This window comes from Salmo salar, chromosome ssa19 (assembly GCF_905237065.1).
Source record: "Salmo salar chromosome ssa19, Ssal_v3.1, whole genome shotgun sequence".
NCBI lineage: Eukaryota > Metazoa > Chordata > Actinopteri > Salmoniformes > Salmonidae > Salmo > Salmo salar.
The window spans coordinates 32,355,934-32,372,445 of NC_059460.1; the positions used below are offsets into that span (position 1 = coordinate 32,355,934).

The 16,512-nt window shown below is 45.1% G+C and overlaps 1 protein-coding gene across 1 annotated transcript; it reads right to left on the minus strand.

Annotated features, from left to right (window-relative positions):
* Nucleotides 1-3,483: 3,483 nt before the first annotated feature.
* On the minus strand, nucleotides 3,484-15,082 carry npas4l (neuronal PAS domain protein 4 like). The gene is made up of 9 exons (XM_014182295.2): nucleotides 14,862-15,082; nucleotides 14,449-14,581; nucleotides 13,292-13,455; nucleotides 9,665-9,822; nucleotides 9,375-9,474; nucleotides 8,863-9,261; nucleotides 7,016-7,151; nucleotides 5,044-6,815; nucleotides 3,484-4,494 (listed from the first exon to the last, which is right to left on the minus strand). Exons 2-9 carry the CDS (start codon nucleotides 14,556-14,558, stop codon nucleotides 4,466-4,468), a joined length of 2,868 nt encoding a protein of 955 aa, XP_014037770.1. The 5' UTR covers nucleotides 14,559-14,581; nucleotides 14,862-15,082; the 3' UTR covers nucleotides 3,484-4,465.
* Between the last annotated feature and the right edge of the window lie 1,430 nt (nucleotides 15,083-16,512).

Here is a 16,512-nt window from a genome sequence, read left to right on the forward strand (position 1 = left end):
GAGGGAGAGCTGCAGTACAGTGACAAGGTGAGGGAGAGCTGCAGTACAGTGAGCAGCTACAGTGACAAGGTGAGGGAGAGCTGCAGTACAGTGTGGAGCTACAGTGACAAGGTGAGGGAGAGCTGCAGTACAGTGTGGAGCTACAGTGACAAGGTGAGGGAGAGCTGCAGTACAGTGACAAGGTGAGGGAGAGTTGCAGTACAGTGAGCAACCTACAGTGACAAGGTGAGGGAGAGCTGCAGTACAGTGTGGAGTTACAGTGACAAGGTGAGGGAGAGCTGCAGTACAGTGTGGAGCTACAGTGACAAGGTGAGGGAGAGCTGCAGTACAGTGTGGAGTTATAGTGACAAGGTGAGGGAGAGCTGCAGTACAGTGTGGAGTTACAGTGACAAGGTGAGGGAGAGCTGCAGTACAGTGTGGAGTTACAGTGACAAGGTGAGGGAGAGCTGCAGTACAGTAAGCAGCTACAGTGACACGGTGAGGGAGAGCTGCAGTACAGTGTGGAGTTAGTGACAAGGTGAGGGAGAGCTGCAGTACAGTGTGGAGGAGTTACAGTGACAAGGTGAGGGAGAGCTGCAGTACAGTGACAAGGTGAGGGAGAGCTGCAGTACAGTGTGGAGCTACAGTGACAAGGTGAGGGAGAGCTGCAGTACAGTGAGCAGCTTCAGTGACAAGGTGAGGGAGAGCTGCAGTATAGTGTGGAGTTACAGTGACAAGGTGAGGGAGAGCTGCAGTACAGTGTGGAGCTACAGTGACAAGGTGAGGGAGAGCTGCAGTACAGTGACAAGGTGAGGGAGAGCTTGTAATACCCAAGCTAATACCCATAGCTACCCATGGCTCCATAGTCAACACAATATTAGTAGTAGACATGTCTACTGGAGGCCACAGGCAGCAAGATATTAGTAATAGACAGCTATACTACAATACAAATAATATGTCAAGTCTCATGTCAGCAGCTTTCAGTCCGTCCTTCACCTCGGGACTAACAACTCCCCCTAGAAGTGACAATATATGGTATGAATGACAGTTTCTCTGCCATTAGCACTACATTAGTCGAAGTTAATTAGTGGAGGTGCAGCCTTTTGATATACGTAAAAGTCTGGTCGTGTATATTAGGCTACTACACAGCTCTCAGTAAACTGGTTAAATACATGTTGGTGGTGCAACTCTACTGCGTTCAAATTGTCCCTTTTTATTTATTTACAGAGCCGATGCATATCAGCAGCAACCTTCAGGTACACGGACCTTCCTCAGGCCACACGCAAAGAGCAGAGAACGTTTTTCTCCTTCTTTCCTGTAGAACGAGACAAACACAAGTGTCCCTCATTGGCATTTAGCAATCAAAGATCATTCATTAGCTATGTTTACATTAACTTGTCCAATTATTTCTTTGTCGACATTTAGAACATTTGCATAGAAAATAGATGCAACGATTGCCTGCTTCTTCTTCTTCTGTGGTATAATGGTGTTTGATACAGTTATGTGCATTCTGCCACCTGTGGGGTGGATAATAAAGATCCCCAAAATGAAGTAATGCAGGGTAATACTTTTTTTGTGTATATCCATACAAACTATCAATAACAACATTTTAATGACACTAAATCAGCCTAACAACATTCTAATCAGGTCCCTACACAGGCTCAGAAGGATCCTGCGAGGGCGGGACATTTCCTGGCGACAGTAGTCCTAGCAGTGTTTCTGCTGCTAAGTCTTGGAGGCCCGAAAACTTCTCAGCTGCAGATATAATGATATCCAGCTTCTTGGACTTCCTGGACACTTGTGCAGTACAATTAATAACTGTGGCTATAAATGCTACAAAATCCACCTTCACAATAAGTGTATCCAGGTCACTTGATTGACGTACAACATTTGCAACTGGTTGCGGTGCATCCACCTCCATATCTTCTTCAGCACTGTGGCCTCTTGCCCCTTCAACTCTCTTCACCGCCTCCACATACAATTGCCTGCTAGGGTGCGTTACCATTTAACTATCTTGTGTTGATAAAAACAGCTGAACGTAAAACCTACAGCATCCAATAAAAAGGTAGTGGTTGAAGTGTTTCCATTACCCATTTAGACAAATTGTGCTGTAAAGTGCTGTACTCAAAGTGCTGTACAGAAACCCAGCCTAAAACCCCAAACAGCAAGCAATGCAGGTGTAGAAGCACGGTGGCTAGGAAAAACTCCCTAGAAAGGCCAAAACCTAGGAAGAAACCTTCTAGTTACTTCATTAGATCTGATTGGATGGTGAAACTTTCCAGCCAACCAGAAAAGCAAGGCGAAGCCATTCAGGCATTCTTGAAAGTCAATCTTTGTCCTGTAAAGAAACATTATTTTGTATAGTTGAAAAACAAACATTTAGCAAGCATTGGAGCTTATGATGACATCATGTGCCCCGAGTACATTCAAAACTATTCGGCAATCATCATTTATTCTGAAAACACAGTATCCATCATTATTTGTCGCAATAAAGTTAGACAAAAGGAAAACCCACCCCCGTCGAACGGATAAAAATGTTTTTGATCTTTAGAAATGTCTCTATCTGCCGTTTCCATTACACATGTCTCATCTATCTGCTGTTTCCATTACACATGTCTCCTCTATCTGCCGTTTCCATTACACGTCTCCTCTATCTGCCGTTTCCATTACACGTCTCCTCTATCTGCCGTTTCCATTACACATGTCTCCTCTATCTGCCGTTTCCATTACACATGTCTCCTCTATCTGCCGTTTCCATTGCACGTCTCCTCTATCTGCCGTTTCCATTACACGTCTCCTCTATCTGCCGTTTCCATTACACATGTCTTCTCTATCTGCCGTTTCCATTACATATGTCTCCTCTATCTGCCATTTCTATTACATATGTCTCCTCTATCTGCCGTTTCCATTACATGTGTTTTTTTTGCGACACTGATTTTGTGGAATAAACCTGGGCCAATGGAAACCTGCCTCCTGATGGGCCCAGGCAAGCACATTCATAGGGCTTTGTCAGGACAAGATCAGCTTTAAAACACATCTCTGTCTGTTCTTCTCATACAGCTAGTTATTGTGATCATTACATTTACATTTACATTTAAGTCATTTAGCAGACGCTCTTATCCAGAGCGACTTACAAAATGGTGCATTCACCTTATGATATCCAGTGGAACAACCACTTTACAATAGTGCATCTAAATATTTTAAGGGGGGGGGGGGGGGGGGTTAGAAGGATTACTTTATCCTATCCTAGGTATTCCTTAAAGAGGTGGGGTTTCAGGTGTCTCCGGAAGGTGGTGATTGACTCCGCTGTCCTGGCGTCGTGAGGGAGCTTGTTCCACCATTGGGGTGCCAGAGCAGCGAACAGTTTTGACTGGGCTGAGCGGGAACTGTGCTTCCTCAGAGGTAGGGGGGCCAGCAGGCCAGTGGTGGATGAACGCAGTGCCCTTGTTTGGGTCATATCATATCTTGTAGCTTTTTTATTTTCTCATAACTAAGATATCACAATCATATTTTATGCGTTTTAATAACTTTCACTGCAAAATTAGAAAACCAATTGCAAAAAGACTTTGCTTTTGTACAATTACATCCAACCAAGCAGCATTTTATCAACACAACATATGTATTCAAGACTAATGTCCTGAATAACGGTTACCAATGGTTTCAAACAAGAGTTTTCAGTAGCACAAATAGTAGACAAACACTGGAATGAAGCAATACGTATAACAGTCATCTCTACCAATAAATACACTCGCTTACTAAACAGTAGTTTCAGGCTGGGAATGAATGTAGTGGCATTATTGAGGTAGTTACTTCATTTTCTTTTTAACACCTATGGATGTTTCTCACATGGAACCCAATATCCCCATAGGGCTCTGGTCATAAGTAGTGCACTATACAGGGAAAAGTGTTACATAGGGCTCTGGTCTAAAGTAGTGCACTATACAGGGAATAGTGTGTGATTTGGGTTGCATATTAGAATCTACTATTCTGCTTCAACCTCCTCTGGAGCACCACGTCACGACCCTGTGTGACATTATCGCAAACAGCTCAAACATCCAGAAAGTGCTCAGTAGTAAATCATCCTCATGGTCCCTCAACATTCACATAAACATCAATTCTACATATCTGATCATCAGTTTTCTAGATGTAAACAGTACAGTACCATGCTACCAGAATCAGGACAACATCATCATCAACACAGATGGTGAATTACAGCAGTCAACAGGTAACAATATAGTTAATACAAAATAGTAACAAGCTCCTCAGCAGTTTGGTCCACTGGACGAGGTTCACTTACTCTCATCACAATTTAATTTACAAAAATAAGAGATACTTGGGAAACATGTTCCCTTGAAAAGTACCAACTACTAAATATTGTAGAAGTCTTTAAAAAGTCTTCATTTTGGACTCTGGCTGGAAGACTTGGTTGGTTGTCATGACAATATGCCATACGAGGGTTAGTACTGAAAGGCTATTTAGACTAGTATCAGTACATGGATTCTTCAACAAGCCCATCTGAAATAGAATGGGAAAGTCATGTGTCATTTCAACAATCATTTCAAGGATTTACTCAAATAAGAGTCAGTCAGACAACACACATGACTCTTCCCCCGCAACCACAACTACCATGTTAAAATAATTCCTGTCATTATTGGTATTAATAAATGTATGTTATTATATATGTGTATAATGTGTTATAATCCCCTTGCTGGAGGTTGAGCTGTGTATAATGTGTTATAATCCCCTTGCTGGAGGTTGAGCTGTGTATAATGTGTTATAATCCCCTTGCTGGAGGTTGAGCTGTGTATAATGTGTTATAATCACCTTGCTGGAGGTTGAGCTGTGTATAATGTGTTATAATCCCCTTGCTGGAGGTTGAGCTGTGTATAATGTGTTATAATCCCCTTGCTGGAGGTTGAGCTGTGTATAATGTGTTCTAATCCCCTTGCTGGAGGTTGAGCTGTGTATAATGTGTTCTAATCCCCTTGCTGGAGGTTGAGCTGTGTATAATGTGTTATAATCCCCTTGCTGGAGGTTGAGGTGTGTATAATGTGTTATAATCACCTTGATGGAGACTGTGGGGCAGGTTGAGTTGATGCAACTCAGAGGTCTGATTATGACAGCTTGTCCTCAGAGAGAAGGGATCCAGGTTAGCTAGGTGGAATGGGTCCAGGGGGAAGGAGAGAGAGAGGGAGGAGGGGTGTTGCAGGGGGAGGGAGAGAGAGAGGGATGACTGCTCCATGGGTAGAGGGTCGGCGAGAGAGGACAGAGCCAGGGTTGAAGGGTCCTGAGGTTGGTAGCAGTGAGACAGACTCCCAGGTCCCTGAACCATGCTCAGATCCTTCAGGAGACTATCAAACACTCCCTCATCCAGGACCAACTCCGGCTTGATGTGGAGGGGGACAGTGGAGGGACCTGGGAGCTGTGCCCAGGGAAGGGGTTCTGAGCTGGGCTGGGGCTGAGGTGGGGTCTGGATGGGGCTCAGGGTGTTGAACAGGTCGAAGCTGGAGGCCAGAGAGGAGATCTGCTGGGCTAGGATACTGATCTCTACCTTGTCTCTGTCACTGTAGAGGAAGGAGAGGTTGGAAGTCGGGGAGGGGTTAGGGGTCAGCAGGCCTCCAATAGGAGGAGAGACAGTCTGAGGTATATGGTGGCTCTGGTATGGACTGGTGGCACCACCTTGTGGCTGAACTGAGAGGCTGTATGGACTGGTGGCACCACCTTGTGGCTGAACTGAGAGGCTGTATGGACTGGTGGCACCACCTTGTGGCTGAACTGAGAGGCTGTATGGACTGGTGGCTCCACCTTGTGGCTGAACTGAGAGGCTGAATGGACTGGTGGCTCCACCTTGTGGCTGAACTGAGAGGCTGTATGGACTGGTGGCTCCACCTTGTGGCTGAACTGAGAGGCTGAATGGACTGGTGGCTCCACCTTGTGGCTGAACTGAGAGGCTGTATGGACTGGTGGCTCCACCTTGTGGCTGAACTGAGAGGCTGAATGGACTGGTGGCTCCACCTTGTGGCTGAACTGAGAGGCTGTATGGACTGGTGGCTCCACCTTGTGGCTGAACTGAGAGGCTGAATGGACTGGTGGCTCCACCTTGTGGCTGAACTGAGAGGCTGTATGGACTGGTGGCTCCACCTTGTGGCTGAACTGAGAGGCTGTAGTCTTGGATGGTGATGGGGCAGTCTGCTGAACTCTCTAACAGGTCTGATACAGATAGACAGTCAGGGACCAGCCGGGCATCAGCAGGGCATGCTGAGCAATCATACTGGGGAGAAGAAGGGCAGGACTGAGGAGAGAATGCATCAGTCTGGCTGAAGACACCCTGGTGGAAGGACTGCTCCGAGCCGGGCTGGAAGGACCTAGAGGGGGACAGGAGGCAGGAAGGCCCAGTCCCTACCTCAGTCCCTCCCTCGGGGCAATGGTAGTAGGAGGTTAAGTTCTCTGTGTAGCCATACACATCCAACAGAGAGTCAGAGCTGGTGTCGTCCTGCTGTGTCGGAGAGTGGGAGGAGGAGCTGTAGTGGGAGGAGGTGGGGCTATAGGGAGGCGTGGAGAAGGCGGCGATAGGTGAGGCCTGGGAGGAGGAGCTACATGATGTGACGTAGAACACAGCATTAGACTCTGCTCTCTGTCTCTTGCTGGTCTTAGACCTGTTCTCAGTTTCAGATATACTACTGGACTGGCTGAATGCTCTCTGTCTCTTTAGGTCCCTGGTGGGGCAACAGCTCTGGGTCAGCTGGGGGCTGGGAGAGGGGCAGTAGGGCTGAGGAGGAGAGGCTCTAAAAGCATCGCTGTGGATCTTTTTCCTCAGATACATGGCTTCTGTTTCACTGTGAAGGAAAGAATACACGTTACTCCAGTCTCTCAGAGAAAAGTTACTCAATACAGGCAGCTACAATTATTACTACATATCTCTTTTTATTATTTCATTTTTCTTGTTTCAAGACAAAACAATAATCAAACTCTACATATACAGACATATTCTGAAGACTGCAGTTAAAATCATGAAAGCATTCAGAGCATCTAGTACCTGATAATGTAGTTACAGCAGCTCACTTCCTGGTTCCCAGAATTCTTAGCGGCTCTAGTGTAGATCCAGGACCATGAGAGGTCGCTGTGTTGGAGCCTCAGAACCATCTCCATCTGCCTACCCTCGTCTGCCTGCACTGGGTGAGGAGAGGAGAGAACGCCATTACTATCATGTCCACTATATATCTCTAGCATCTTACACTAAGGAAGACTACTGTTCATACATAACAACGTGAGATGCTTCCATTTGGGTTCGTCATTGTTATTTGTTATAATATGTTAGAATATAGTATAACAGGTATAATGTAGTATTATGTAAACTCAGCAAAAAAAGAAACGTCCCTTTTTCAGGACCCTGTCTTTCAAAGATAATTCGTAAAAATCCAAATAACTTTACAGATCTTAATTGTAAAGGGTTTAAAGACTGTTTCCCATGCTTGTTCAATGAACCATGAACAATTAATGAACATGCAACTGTGGAACGGTCGTTAAGACACTAACAGCTTACAGACGGTAGGCAATTAAGGTCACAGTTATGAAAACTTAGGACACTAAAGAGGCCTTTCTACTGACTCTGAAAAACACCAAGAGAAAGATGCCCAGGGTCCCTGCTCATATGCGTGAACGTGCCTTAGGCATGCTGTTAGGAGGCATGACGACTGCAGATGTGGCCAGGGCAATAAATTGCAATGTCCGTACTGTGAGATGCCTAACACAGCGCTACAGGGAGACAGGACGGACAGCTGATCGTCCTCGCAGTGGCAGACCACGTGTAACAATACCTGCACAGGATCCGTACATTCGAACATCACACCTGCGGGACAGGTACAGGATGGCAACAACTGCCCGAGTTACACCAGGAACGCACAATCCCTCCATCAGTGCTCAGACTGTCCGCAATAGGCTGAGAGAGGCTGGACTGAGGGCTTGTAGGCCTGTTGTAAGGCAGGTCCTCACCAGACATCGCTGGCAACAACGTTGCCTATGGGCACAGACCCACCGTCGGTGGACCAGACAGGACTGGCAAAAAGTGCTCTTCACTGACGAGTCGCGGTTTTGTCTCACCAGGGGTGATGGTCGGATTCGCGTTTATTGTCGAAGGAATGAGCGTTACGCCGAGGCCTGTACTCTGGAGCGGGATCGATTTGGAGGTGGAGGGTCCATCATGGTCTGGGACGGTGTGTCGCAGCATCATCGGATTGAGCTTGTTGTCATTGCAGGCAATCTCAACGCTGTGCGTTACAGGGAAGACATCCTCCTCCCTCATGTGGTACCCTTCCTGCAGGCTCATCCTGACATGACCCTCCAGCATGACAATGCCACCAGCCATACTGCTCGTTCTGTGCGTGATTTCCTGCAAGACAGGAATGTCAGTGTTCTACCATGGCCAGCGAAGAGCCCAGATCTCAATCCCACTGAGCACGTCTGGGACCTGTTGGATCGGAGGGTGAGGGCTAGGGCCATTCCCCTCAGAAATGTCTGGGAACTTGCAGGTGCCTTGGTTGAAGAGTGGGGTAACATCTCACAGCAAGAACTGGCAAATCTGGTGCAGTCCATGAGGAGGAGATGCACTGCAGTACTTAATGCAGCTGGTGGCCACACCAGATACTGACTGTTACTTTTGATTTTGACCCCCCCCCTTTGTTCAGGGACACATTATTCAATTTCTGTTAGTCACATGTCTGTGGAGCTTGTTCAGTTTATGTGTCAGTTGTTGAATCTTGTTATGTTCATACAAATATTTACACATGTTAAGTTTGCTGAAAATAAACGCAGTTGACAGTGAGAGGATGTTTCTTTTTTTGCTGAGTTTAGTATCAAGGGAAGTTTTAATGTTTTTCTACTTACTCAGACTCTTATGTGAGTAGGTACTCAAGGAGAGGTCTTCAGGGTGGAGGAGGCTGTACCACGATCGACCAATCAGCTCCTCCGATGAGTAGCCCAAGTAAAACACAACACTTTCGTCCAGGTGACTGAAGCTCATATCTGGTCTGTGGAGGCTGGTGAAGGAGGAGGAGCAGGAGGAGAAGATGCTGTTGCCCAGGTGGTTCACTGTGGGTGTGCAGAGAGCCAAGAACACCCTCTCCACAGGGGGGCCAGATTGGCTATGGTCTGGGGAGGATGTGGGGGTGGACTGAGGGGATTGTGGGAGGGTCTGATAGCGTCCTCGGACCATTATAGAACAGCAGTTACCATACTCTAGTCTGAAGGCCTTGGAGGTGTGCATCCGACACACAAAACTCCTCTCTGCAGGGGAAAACAGAACAATAACATGAGATCAGTCCCTTCATTTGGTTTTTCATGAGCTCTTAAATCTATTCATTTGAGTTGATTTTCTTTTAGATAGTATAGTGTCTTACCAGTTGACGTTGTATTGTCTGTCTCCAGGTTAGATCTAACCGTCTCCACATCCTGATTCTCCACCAGGTCATAGAAGGTGTCTCCCTGAAGAACATCAACCTATAAGAGAGAAGAAGAAAGGATCAACTTTAGTGACTAACATCCTGCTCTACACAGCAGATGTGATGTTACAGAAGCACAGAATAACATCCTGCCCTACACAGCAGATGTGATGTTACAGAACCACAGAATAACAATGTTCTATTTCCATATATTTTGGATGCCAGGTCTTCATCAAGTTGGTACTCACCATGGAGAGCCCCAGGTAATCAGAGACGTTCTCGGAGACGTAGACCAGCCTGCCCTGGGAGGAGAGGATCAGAATGAAACCATGCACGGCTGGGAGGAAGGTCTCGTACAGAGGATAGGAGGAGGAAGAGGAGAGACAACTCTGATCAGCTGATAATCCTGGAAGAGGAAGAAATACAACTCAGGATTAGCTTCATCTCAACATCACAGAGAACTCAGCAGGTATGGATCCATCACCACATCACAGAGAACTCAACAGGTATGGGTCCATCACAACATCACAGAGAACTCAGCAGGTATGGATCCATCACAACATTACAGAGAACTCAGCAGGTATGGGTCCATCACAACATCACAGAGAACTCAGCAGGTATGGGTCCATCACCACATCACAGAGAACTCAGTAGGTATGGATCCATCACAACATCACAGAGAACTCAGTAGGTATGGGTCCATCACCACATCACAGAGAACTCAGTAGGTATGGGTCCATCACCACATCACAGAGAACTCAGCAGGTATGGATCCATCTCAACATCACAGAGAACTCAGTAGGTATGGGTCCATCACCACATTACAGAGAACTCAGCAGGTATGGATCCATCACAAGATCACAGAGAACTCAGCAGGTATGGGTCCATCACAACATCAAATAAAATGTTATTAGTCACAATGCAGTTTAAGAAATAGAGTTAAGAAAATATTTACTAAATAAACTAAAGTAAAAAATTATAAAAAGTAACAAAATATAATAACAAGGAGGCTATATACAGGGGGTACCGGTACAGAGTCAATGTGGAGGCTATATACAGGGGGTACCGGTACAGAGTCAATGTGGAGGCTATATACAGGGTGTTACGGTACAGAGTCAATGTGGAGGCTATATACAGGGGGTACCGGTACAGAGTCAATGTGGAGGCTATATACAGGGGGTACCGGTACAGAGTCAATGTGGAGGCTATATACAGGTGGTACCGGTACAGAGTCAATGTGGAGGCTATATACAGGGGGTACCGGTACAGAGTCAATGTGGAGACTATATACAGGGTGTTACGGTACAGGGTCTATGTGGAGGCTATATACAGGGGGTACCGGTACAGAGTCAATGTGGAGGCTATATACAGGGGGGTACCGGTACCGAGTCAATGTGGAGGCTATATACAGGGTGTTACGGTACAGAGTCAATGTGGAGGCTATATACAGGGTGTTACGGTACAGAGTCAATGTGGAGGCTATATACACGGGGTACTGGTACAGAGTCAATGTGGAGGCTATATACAGGGTGTACCAGTACAGAGTCAATGTGGAGGCTATATACACGGGGTACTGGTACAGAGTCAATGTGGAGGGTGTACGGGTTAGTTGAGGTCATTTGTAAAGTGACTATGCATAGATAATAAACAGCAGGTAGCAGCAGTGTAAAAACAAAGGTGGTGTGGGGGAGGGGGGCGGTGGTCAATGTAAATAGTTTGGGTGGCAATTTGATTAATTGTTCAGTAGTCCTATAACTTGGGGGGTAGAAGCTGTTAAGGAACCTTTTGGTCATAGACATGGTGCTCCAGTATCACTTGCCGTGTGGTTGCAGAAAGAACAGTCTATGACTTGGGTGACTGGAGTCTTTGACAATTTCTTGGGCCTTCCTCTGACACCGCCTGGTATATAGGTCCTGGATGTTATGAAGCTTGGCCCCAGTGATGTTGTGTCCCAGGGTCCTTAGCTTAGTGATGAGCTTTGAGGGCACTATGGTGTTGAACGCTGAGCTGTAGTCAATGAACAGCATTCTCACATAGGTGTTCCTTTTGTCCAGGTGGGAAAGGGCAGTGTGGATTGCGATTGAGATTGCGCCATCTGTGGATCTGTTGGGGGCGGTATGCGAATTGGAGAGGGTCTAGGGTTTCCGGCATGATGTGAGCAGAGACCAGCCTTTCAAAGCACTTCATGGTTACCAAAGTGAGTGCCACGGGGCGGTAATCATTTAGGCAGGTTACCTTCAGACTATGGTGGTCTGTTTGAAACATGTGAGTATCTCCTCTGTCAGGGACAGGTTGAAGGTCTATCATGTGGGTATCCCCTCTGTCACGGACAGGTTGAAGATCTATCATGTGGGTATCTCATCTGTCAGGGACAGGTTGAAGGTCTATCATGTGGGTATCTCATCTGTCAGGAACAGGTTGAAGGTCTATCATGTGGGAATCCCCTCTGTCAGGGACAGGTTGAAGGTCTATCATGTGGGTATCCCCTCTGTCAGGGACAGGTTGAAGGTCTATCATGTGGGTATCCCCTCTGTCAGGGACAGGTTGAAAATGGCAGTGAACACACCTGCCAGTTGGTCCGTGCATGCGGGGCCAGACGTCCTGGTAATCCACCTGACCACGCGGCTTTTTGAATGTTGACCTATTTAAAGGTCTTGCTCACATCCGCTTCGGAGAGCGTGATGACACAGTCGTCTGGAACAGCTGGTGCTCTCGTGCATACTTCAGTGTTGCTTGCCTCAAAGCAAGCATAAATGGCATTTAGCTCGTCTGGTAGGCTCGCGTCAATGTGATGTTGTGATGGATCCATACCGGTTGAGACCTGTGATGGAGAACTCAGAGAACTCAGCATGTATGGATCCAGGTCTCAACAGGTATGAATCCATCACAACATCACAGGTCTCAACAGGTATGGATCCATCACAACATCACAGGTCTCAACAGGTATGGATCCAACACAAGACCTTGGAAGATATACTGTTTAAAAAGACATGTTTAAATTGACAGGACGTTTCAATCATCAGTTCTAAGACGCCTTAGCATCCATTCTTCAAGTTGAAAATGTCCTACAGTTCTAACAGGGTTTGGGTAGGTTACTTTTTAAATGTAGTTCCGTTACAGTTATTAGTTACCTGTCCAAAATTGCAATCAGCAACTTTTGGATTACCCAAACTCAGAAATGTAATCTGATTACATTCAGTTAGTTTTAGATTTATTTTCCCTTAAGAAGCATTAGAAGAAGACAAAAATGTGTGTTACCAATTGAACCACATCTATTGAGGTGACCACTGTAAACTGCTTGGAGTAACCCTAGATTGTAAACTGTTACGGTCGAAACATATTGATAAAAACACACCTTATGGAACAGCAGGGACTGTGAAGAGACACACACACAGGTACAGACACACACACGTACATTGTGATATTGTTGTATGGTGGTATTATACATGTTGTATTGTAGTGGTGGTATTATACATGTTGTATTGTAGATATGTAGTGGTGGTATTATACATTTTGTATTGTAGATATGTAATGGTGTAATAATGTTATATGATGTACAGTTTTATCTTTTGTTTTATATGTAATGTAAGTGCCTTAATGTGTTGGACCCCAGGAAGAGTAGCTGCTGCCTTGGCAACAGCTAATGGGGATCCATAATAAACCCCAGGAAGAGTAGCTGCTGCCTTGGCAGGAACTAATGGGGATCCATAATAAACCCCAGGAAGAGTAGCTGCTGCCTTGGCAGGAACTAATGGGGATCCATAATGAATACGAATACATCCATTCTTAAAGATGAGAATGTCCTACTGGTTCCGTACTTTCAAGTGTTCTAGTGGTTCCGTACATGATAGTTCCTCTCCTGGTTTTGTACTCACCCTTATACAGAAAGCTCTTCCTGATGTACGCTGTGATAACCGCCATGCTGTGGAGGTATGACAGTCTGTCCTGGTCCTCCTGAGGGATGGGGAGCAGAGTTCTCATGTTCCTGATCTCAGAGTTGATCTGGTCCCTCCTGGCTTTAGACGCTCCCTTAGTAGACCTGCGTAGGAACACCATGTTCACAGGTCAGGATATGACGGCACAGGGAGGGCAGAGGTAGAACTGAGCACAGGGAATCCTACTACGTCCAAACTCTTCCTAGTCTCTCTGTCTAGTGAAAAGCTGCTCTTTGTTACATGGCAAAAATAATCCAAAGTCAAAACTGAGAAAATGTGTTCCTTTCCGGCTTCTCACTGTGCCTTACTAAAGGAGAAGCGGTGTACCCTAGCCACAGACTGGATGGGAATGGACAGCAGTTTGCTAAAGTGAGAGCTTCTGTGGTTCCTATGGAAACAACCGGCTAGAGAGCTCTCGGCTAGAGAAGAGAGCTCTCTAGCCGGTTTTATCGGTAGAGAAGAGAGGTCTCTAGCCGGTTATGTCAGTAGAGAAGAGAGCTCTCTAGCCGGTTTTGTCGGTAGAGAAGAGAGCTGTCTAGCCGGTTATGTAGGTAGAGAAGAGAGCTTTCTAGCCGGTTATGTCGGTAGAGAAGAGAGCTTTCTAGCCGGTTATGTCGGTAGAGAAGAGAGCTCTCTAGCTGGTTATGTCGGTAGAGAAGAGAGCTCTCTGCTGGTTATGTCAGTAGAGAAGAGAGGTCTCTAGCTGGTTATGTCAGTAGAGAAGAGAGGTCTCTAGCCGGTTATGTCAGTAAAGAAGAGAGCTCTCTAGCCGGTTATGTCGGTAGAGAAGAGAGCTCTCTAGCCAGTTATGTCAGTAGTGCCAGAGGCAGCATCAGAGAGCCTGGGCATCAGACAGAAAGCAGGAGGCTGGACTACATACACTCCTCTATCCCTAGCTAACATTAGCCACAACAAATCGTAACATATAAGTATTGCAAATTCGTAACATATTGTATGAATCGTAATTCATAACATATCACACGAATTGTAATTAGAAACATAGCATACCAACGTATGGTATGTACAGTTACTATGTTGTGTCCACCCCTGGGTCCAGGTTCTAGCAGTTCGGATGGAGCCAGTCAGGCTGCACTAACCTGAATCTCTTGCAGAGTCCCAGGCGGGTTCCTGTCTCCCGGGTGAAGAGATAAGAGGAGCAGCGCTCACTGCTCCATGGACTTTCACACGACTCACAACAAACCGTCATTCTGGCACTCGTTGTTTCACCACCTAAAAGTTGAGGACAAAAGTACAGATATGATCAAATCAGACCTGTATCCATCTTCGTGATAAATACAATCGACTTTGCAACGCAACATAGAAGAGAAATAAACTATTTCCAATTAACAGAACAGAACAAGGTAAAAATGCTAATTCCCATATAAATACATGAACTATTGGTTAACCATTTAAATACATATTAAAGAGAACATCGTTTGGAAACACAATGCACCGCTGGGAATAAAAGATTGAGATGTGTTTAGCCTAAAAAATCCACTATTCTCCTTACTTTCAGACGGTCTATGTATTTGGTTGTGTCCAGCCTGTCTGCCCCTCTCCTTTATAGTCGTGCCCAGCCTCAACCCGACTCCTGGTTTAAACTCTGCGGAAGAAAGAAAAGCCGTGTAATGTTACATGTCGTGACGTAGAACAAGTGGAGGATATATTTAGTTACGCGCTCTGCAGCGTCCGAGTGGAGCGCTGGGACAACAGATATACCAACACACCATGCTTTTAAATGACCATCATTCCGTATTCTTACAATATATATTAGGAAATGGGGAATTATCATAATGACAATTGGCTGTCACAGAACATCTAGAGAAACCCATCGTAAGATAATTGGAACAAGTGGTCAAAGCGATACACAAACAACTAACAGCAATAACAAAGACTATCTAACTAAATCTGTAACTCCCATTTTATCAAACTGAATACTCTGTTTAGTCATGTCCAATACCTAGAACTGGACTGTACATAATGGGCTATGCTACAGGGCTTAAAGCATCCGTCTGGAAATGCTGCTAATAATGACCATAGGTCTACACACTGGGAAACCAAAAGAATCTCAACTTCCTGTCATGTAAAAGTTGATTACATGACTAAACTGTGAAGAAGTGGCCCACTGGGCACAGAAGTCACTTCTATTCTACCTTGCAATTTAATTTAATTTAAATGACAAGGATACAATGTTGATTCAACCAGTGTGCCCAGTGGGGGGTCAAGGACAGACCATCTTCCAATTCCATGTTATAGCCTAGTAGTAGTTGTTCAGTAACATACCATGCATCTAATAAAAACATCTAATATACCTAGTAGGAGAAACAGATCAGTAGGAGAAGGGTAACCTATATCTCTCCATGGCTGGAGCATAACTAGGAATGGTAATGTTGAGGATAACCTCATATAGATACTATGAATGGTAATGTTGACTATAACCTTATATAGATACTATGAATGGTTATGTTGAGGATAACCTCTGTTTTATAGATACTATGATTGATAATGTTGAGAATAACCTCATGAATACTATGAATGGTAATGTTGAGGATAACCTCTGAATTATGTTGAGTATAACCTCATATAGATACTATGAATGATCATGTTGAGGATAACCTCTGTTGTAGATACTATGAATGGTAATGTTGAGGATAACCTCATATAGATACTATGAATGGTAATGTTGAGGATAACCTCATATAGATACTATGAATGGTAATGTTGAGGATAACCTCATATAGATACTATGAATGGTAATGTTGAGGATAACCTCTGTTGTAGATACTATGAATGGTAATGTTGAGGATAACCTCTGTTGTAGATACTATGACTGGTAATGTTGAGGATAACCTCATATAGATACTATGAATGGTAATGTTGAGGATAACCTCTGTTGTAGATACTATGAATGGTAATGTTGAGGATAACCTCTGTTGTAGATACTATGACTGGTAATGTTGAGGATAACCTCATATAGATACTATGAATGGTAATGTTGAGGATAACCTTTGTTGTAGATACTATGAATGGTAATGTTGAGGATAACCTCTGTTGTAGATACTATGAATGGTAATGTTGAGGATAACCTCATATAGATACTATGAATGGTAATGTTGAGGATAACCTTTGTTGTAGATACTATGAATGGTAATGTTGAGGAT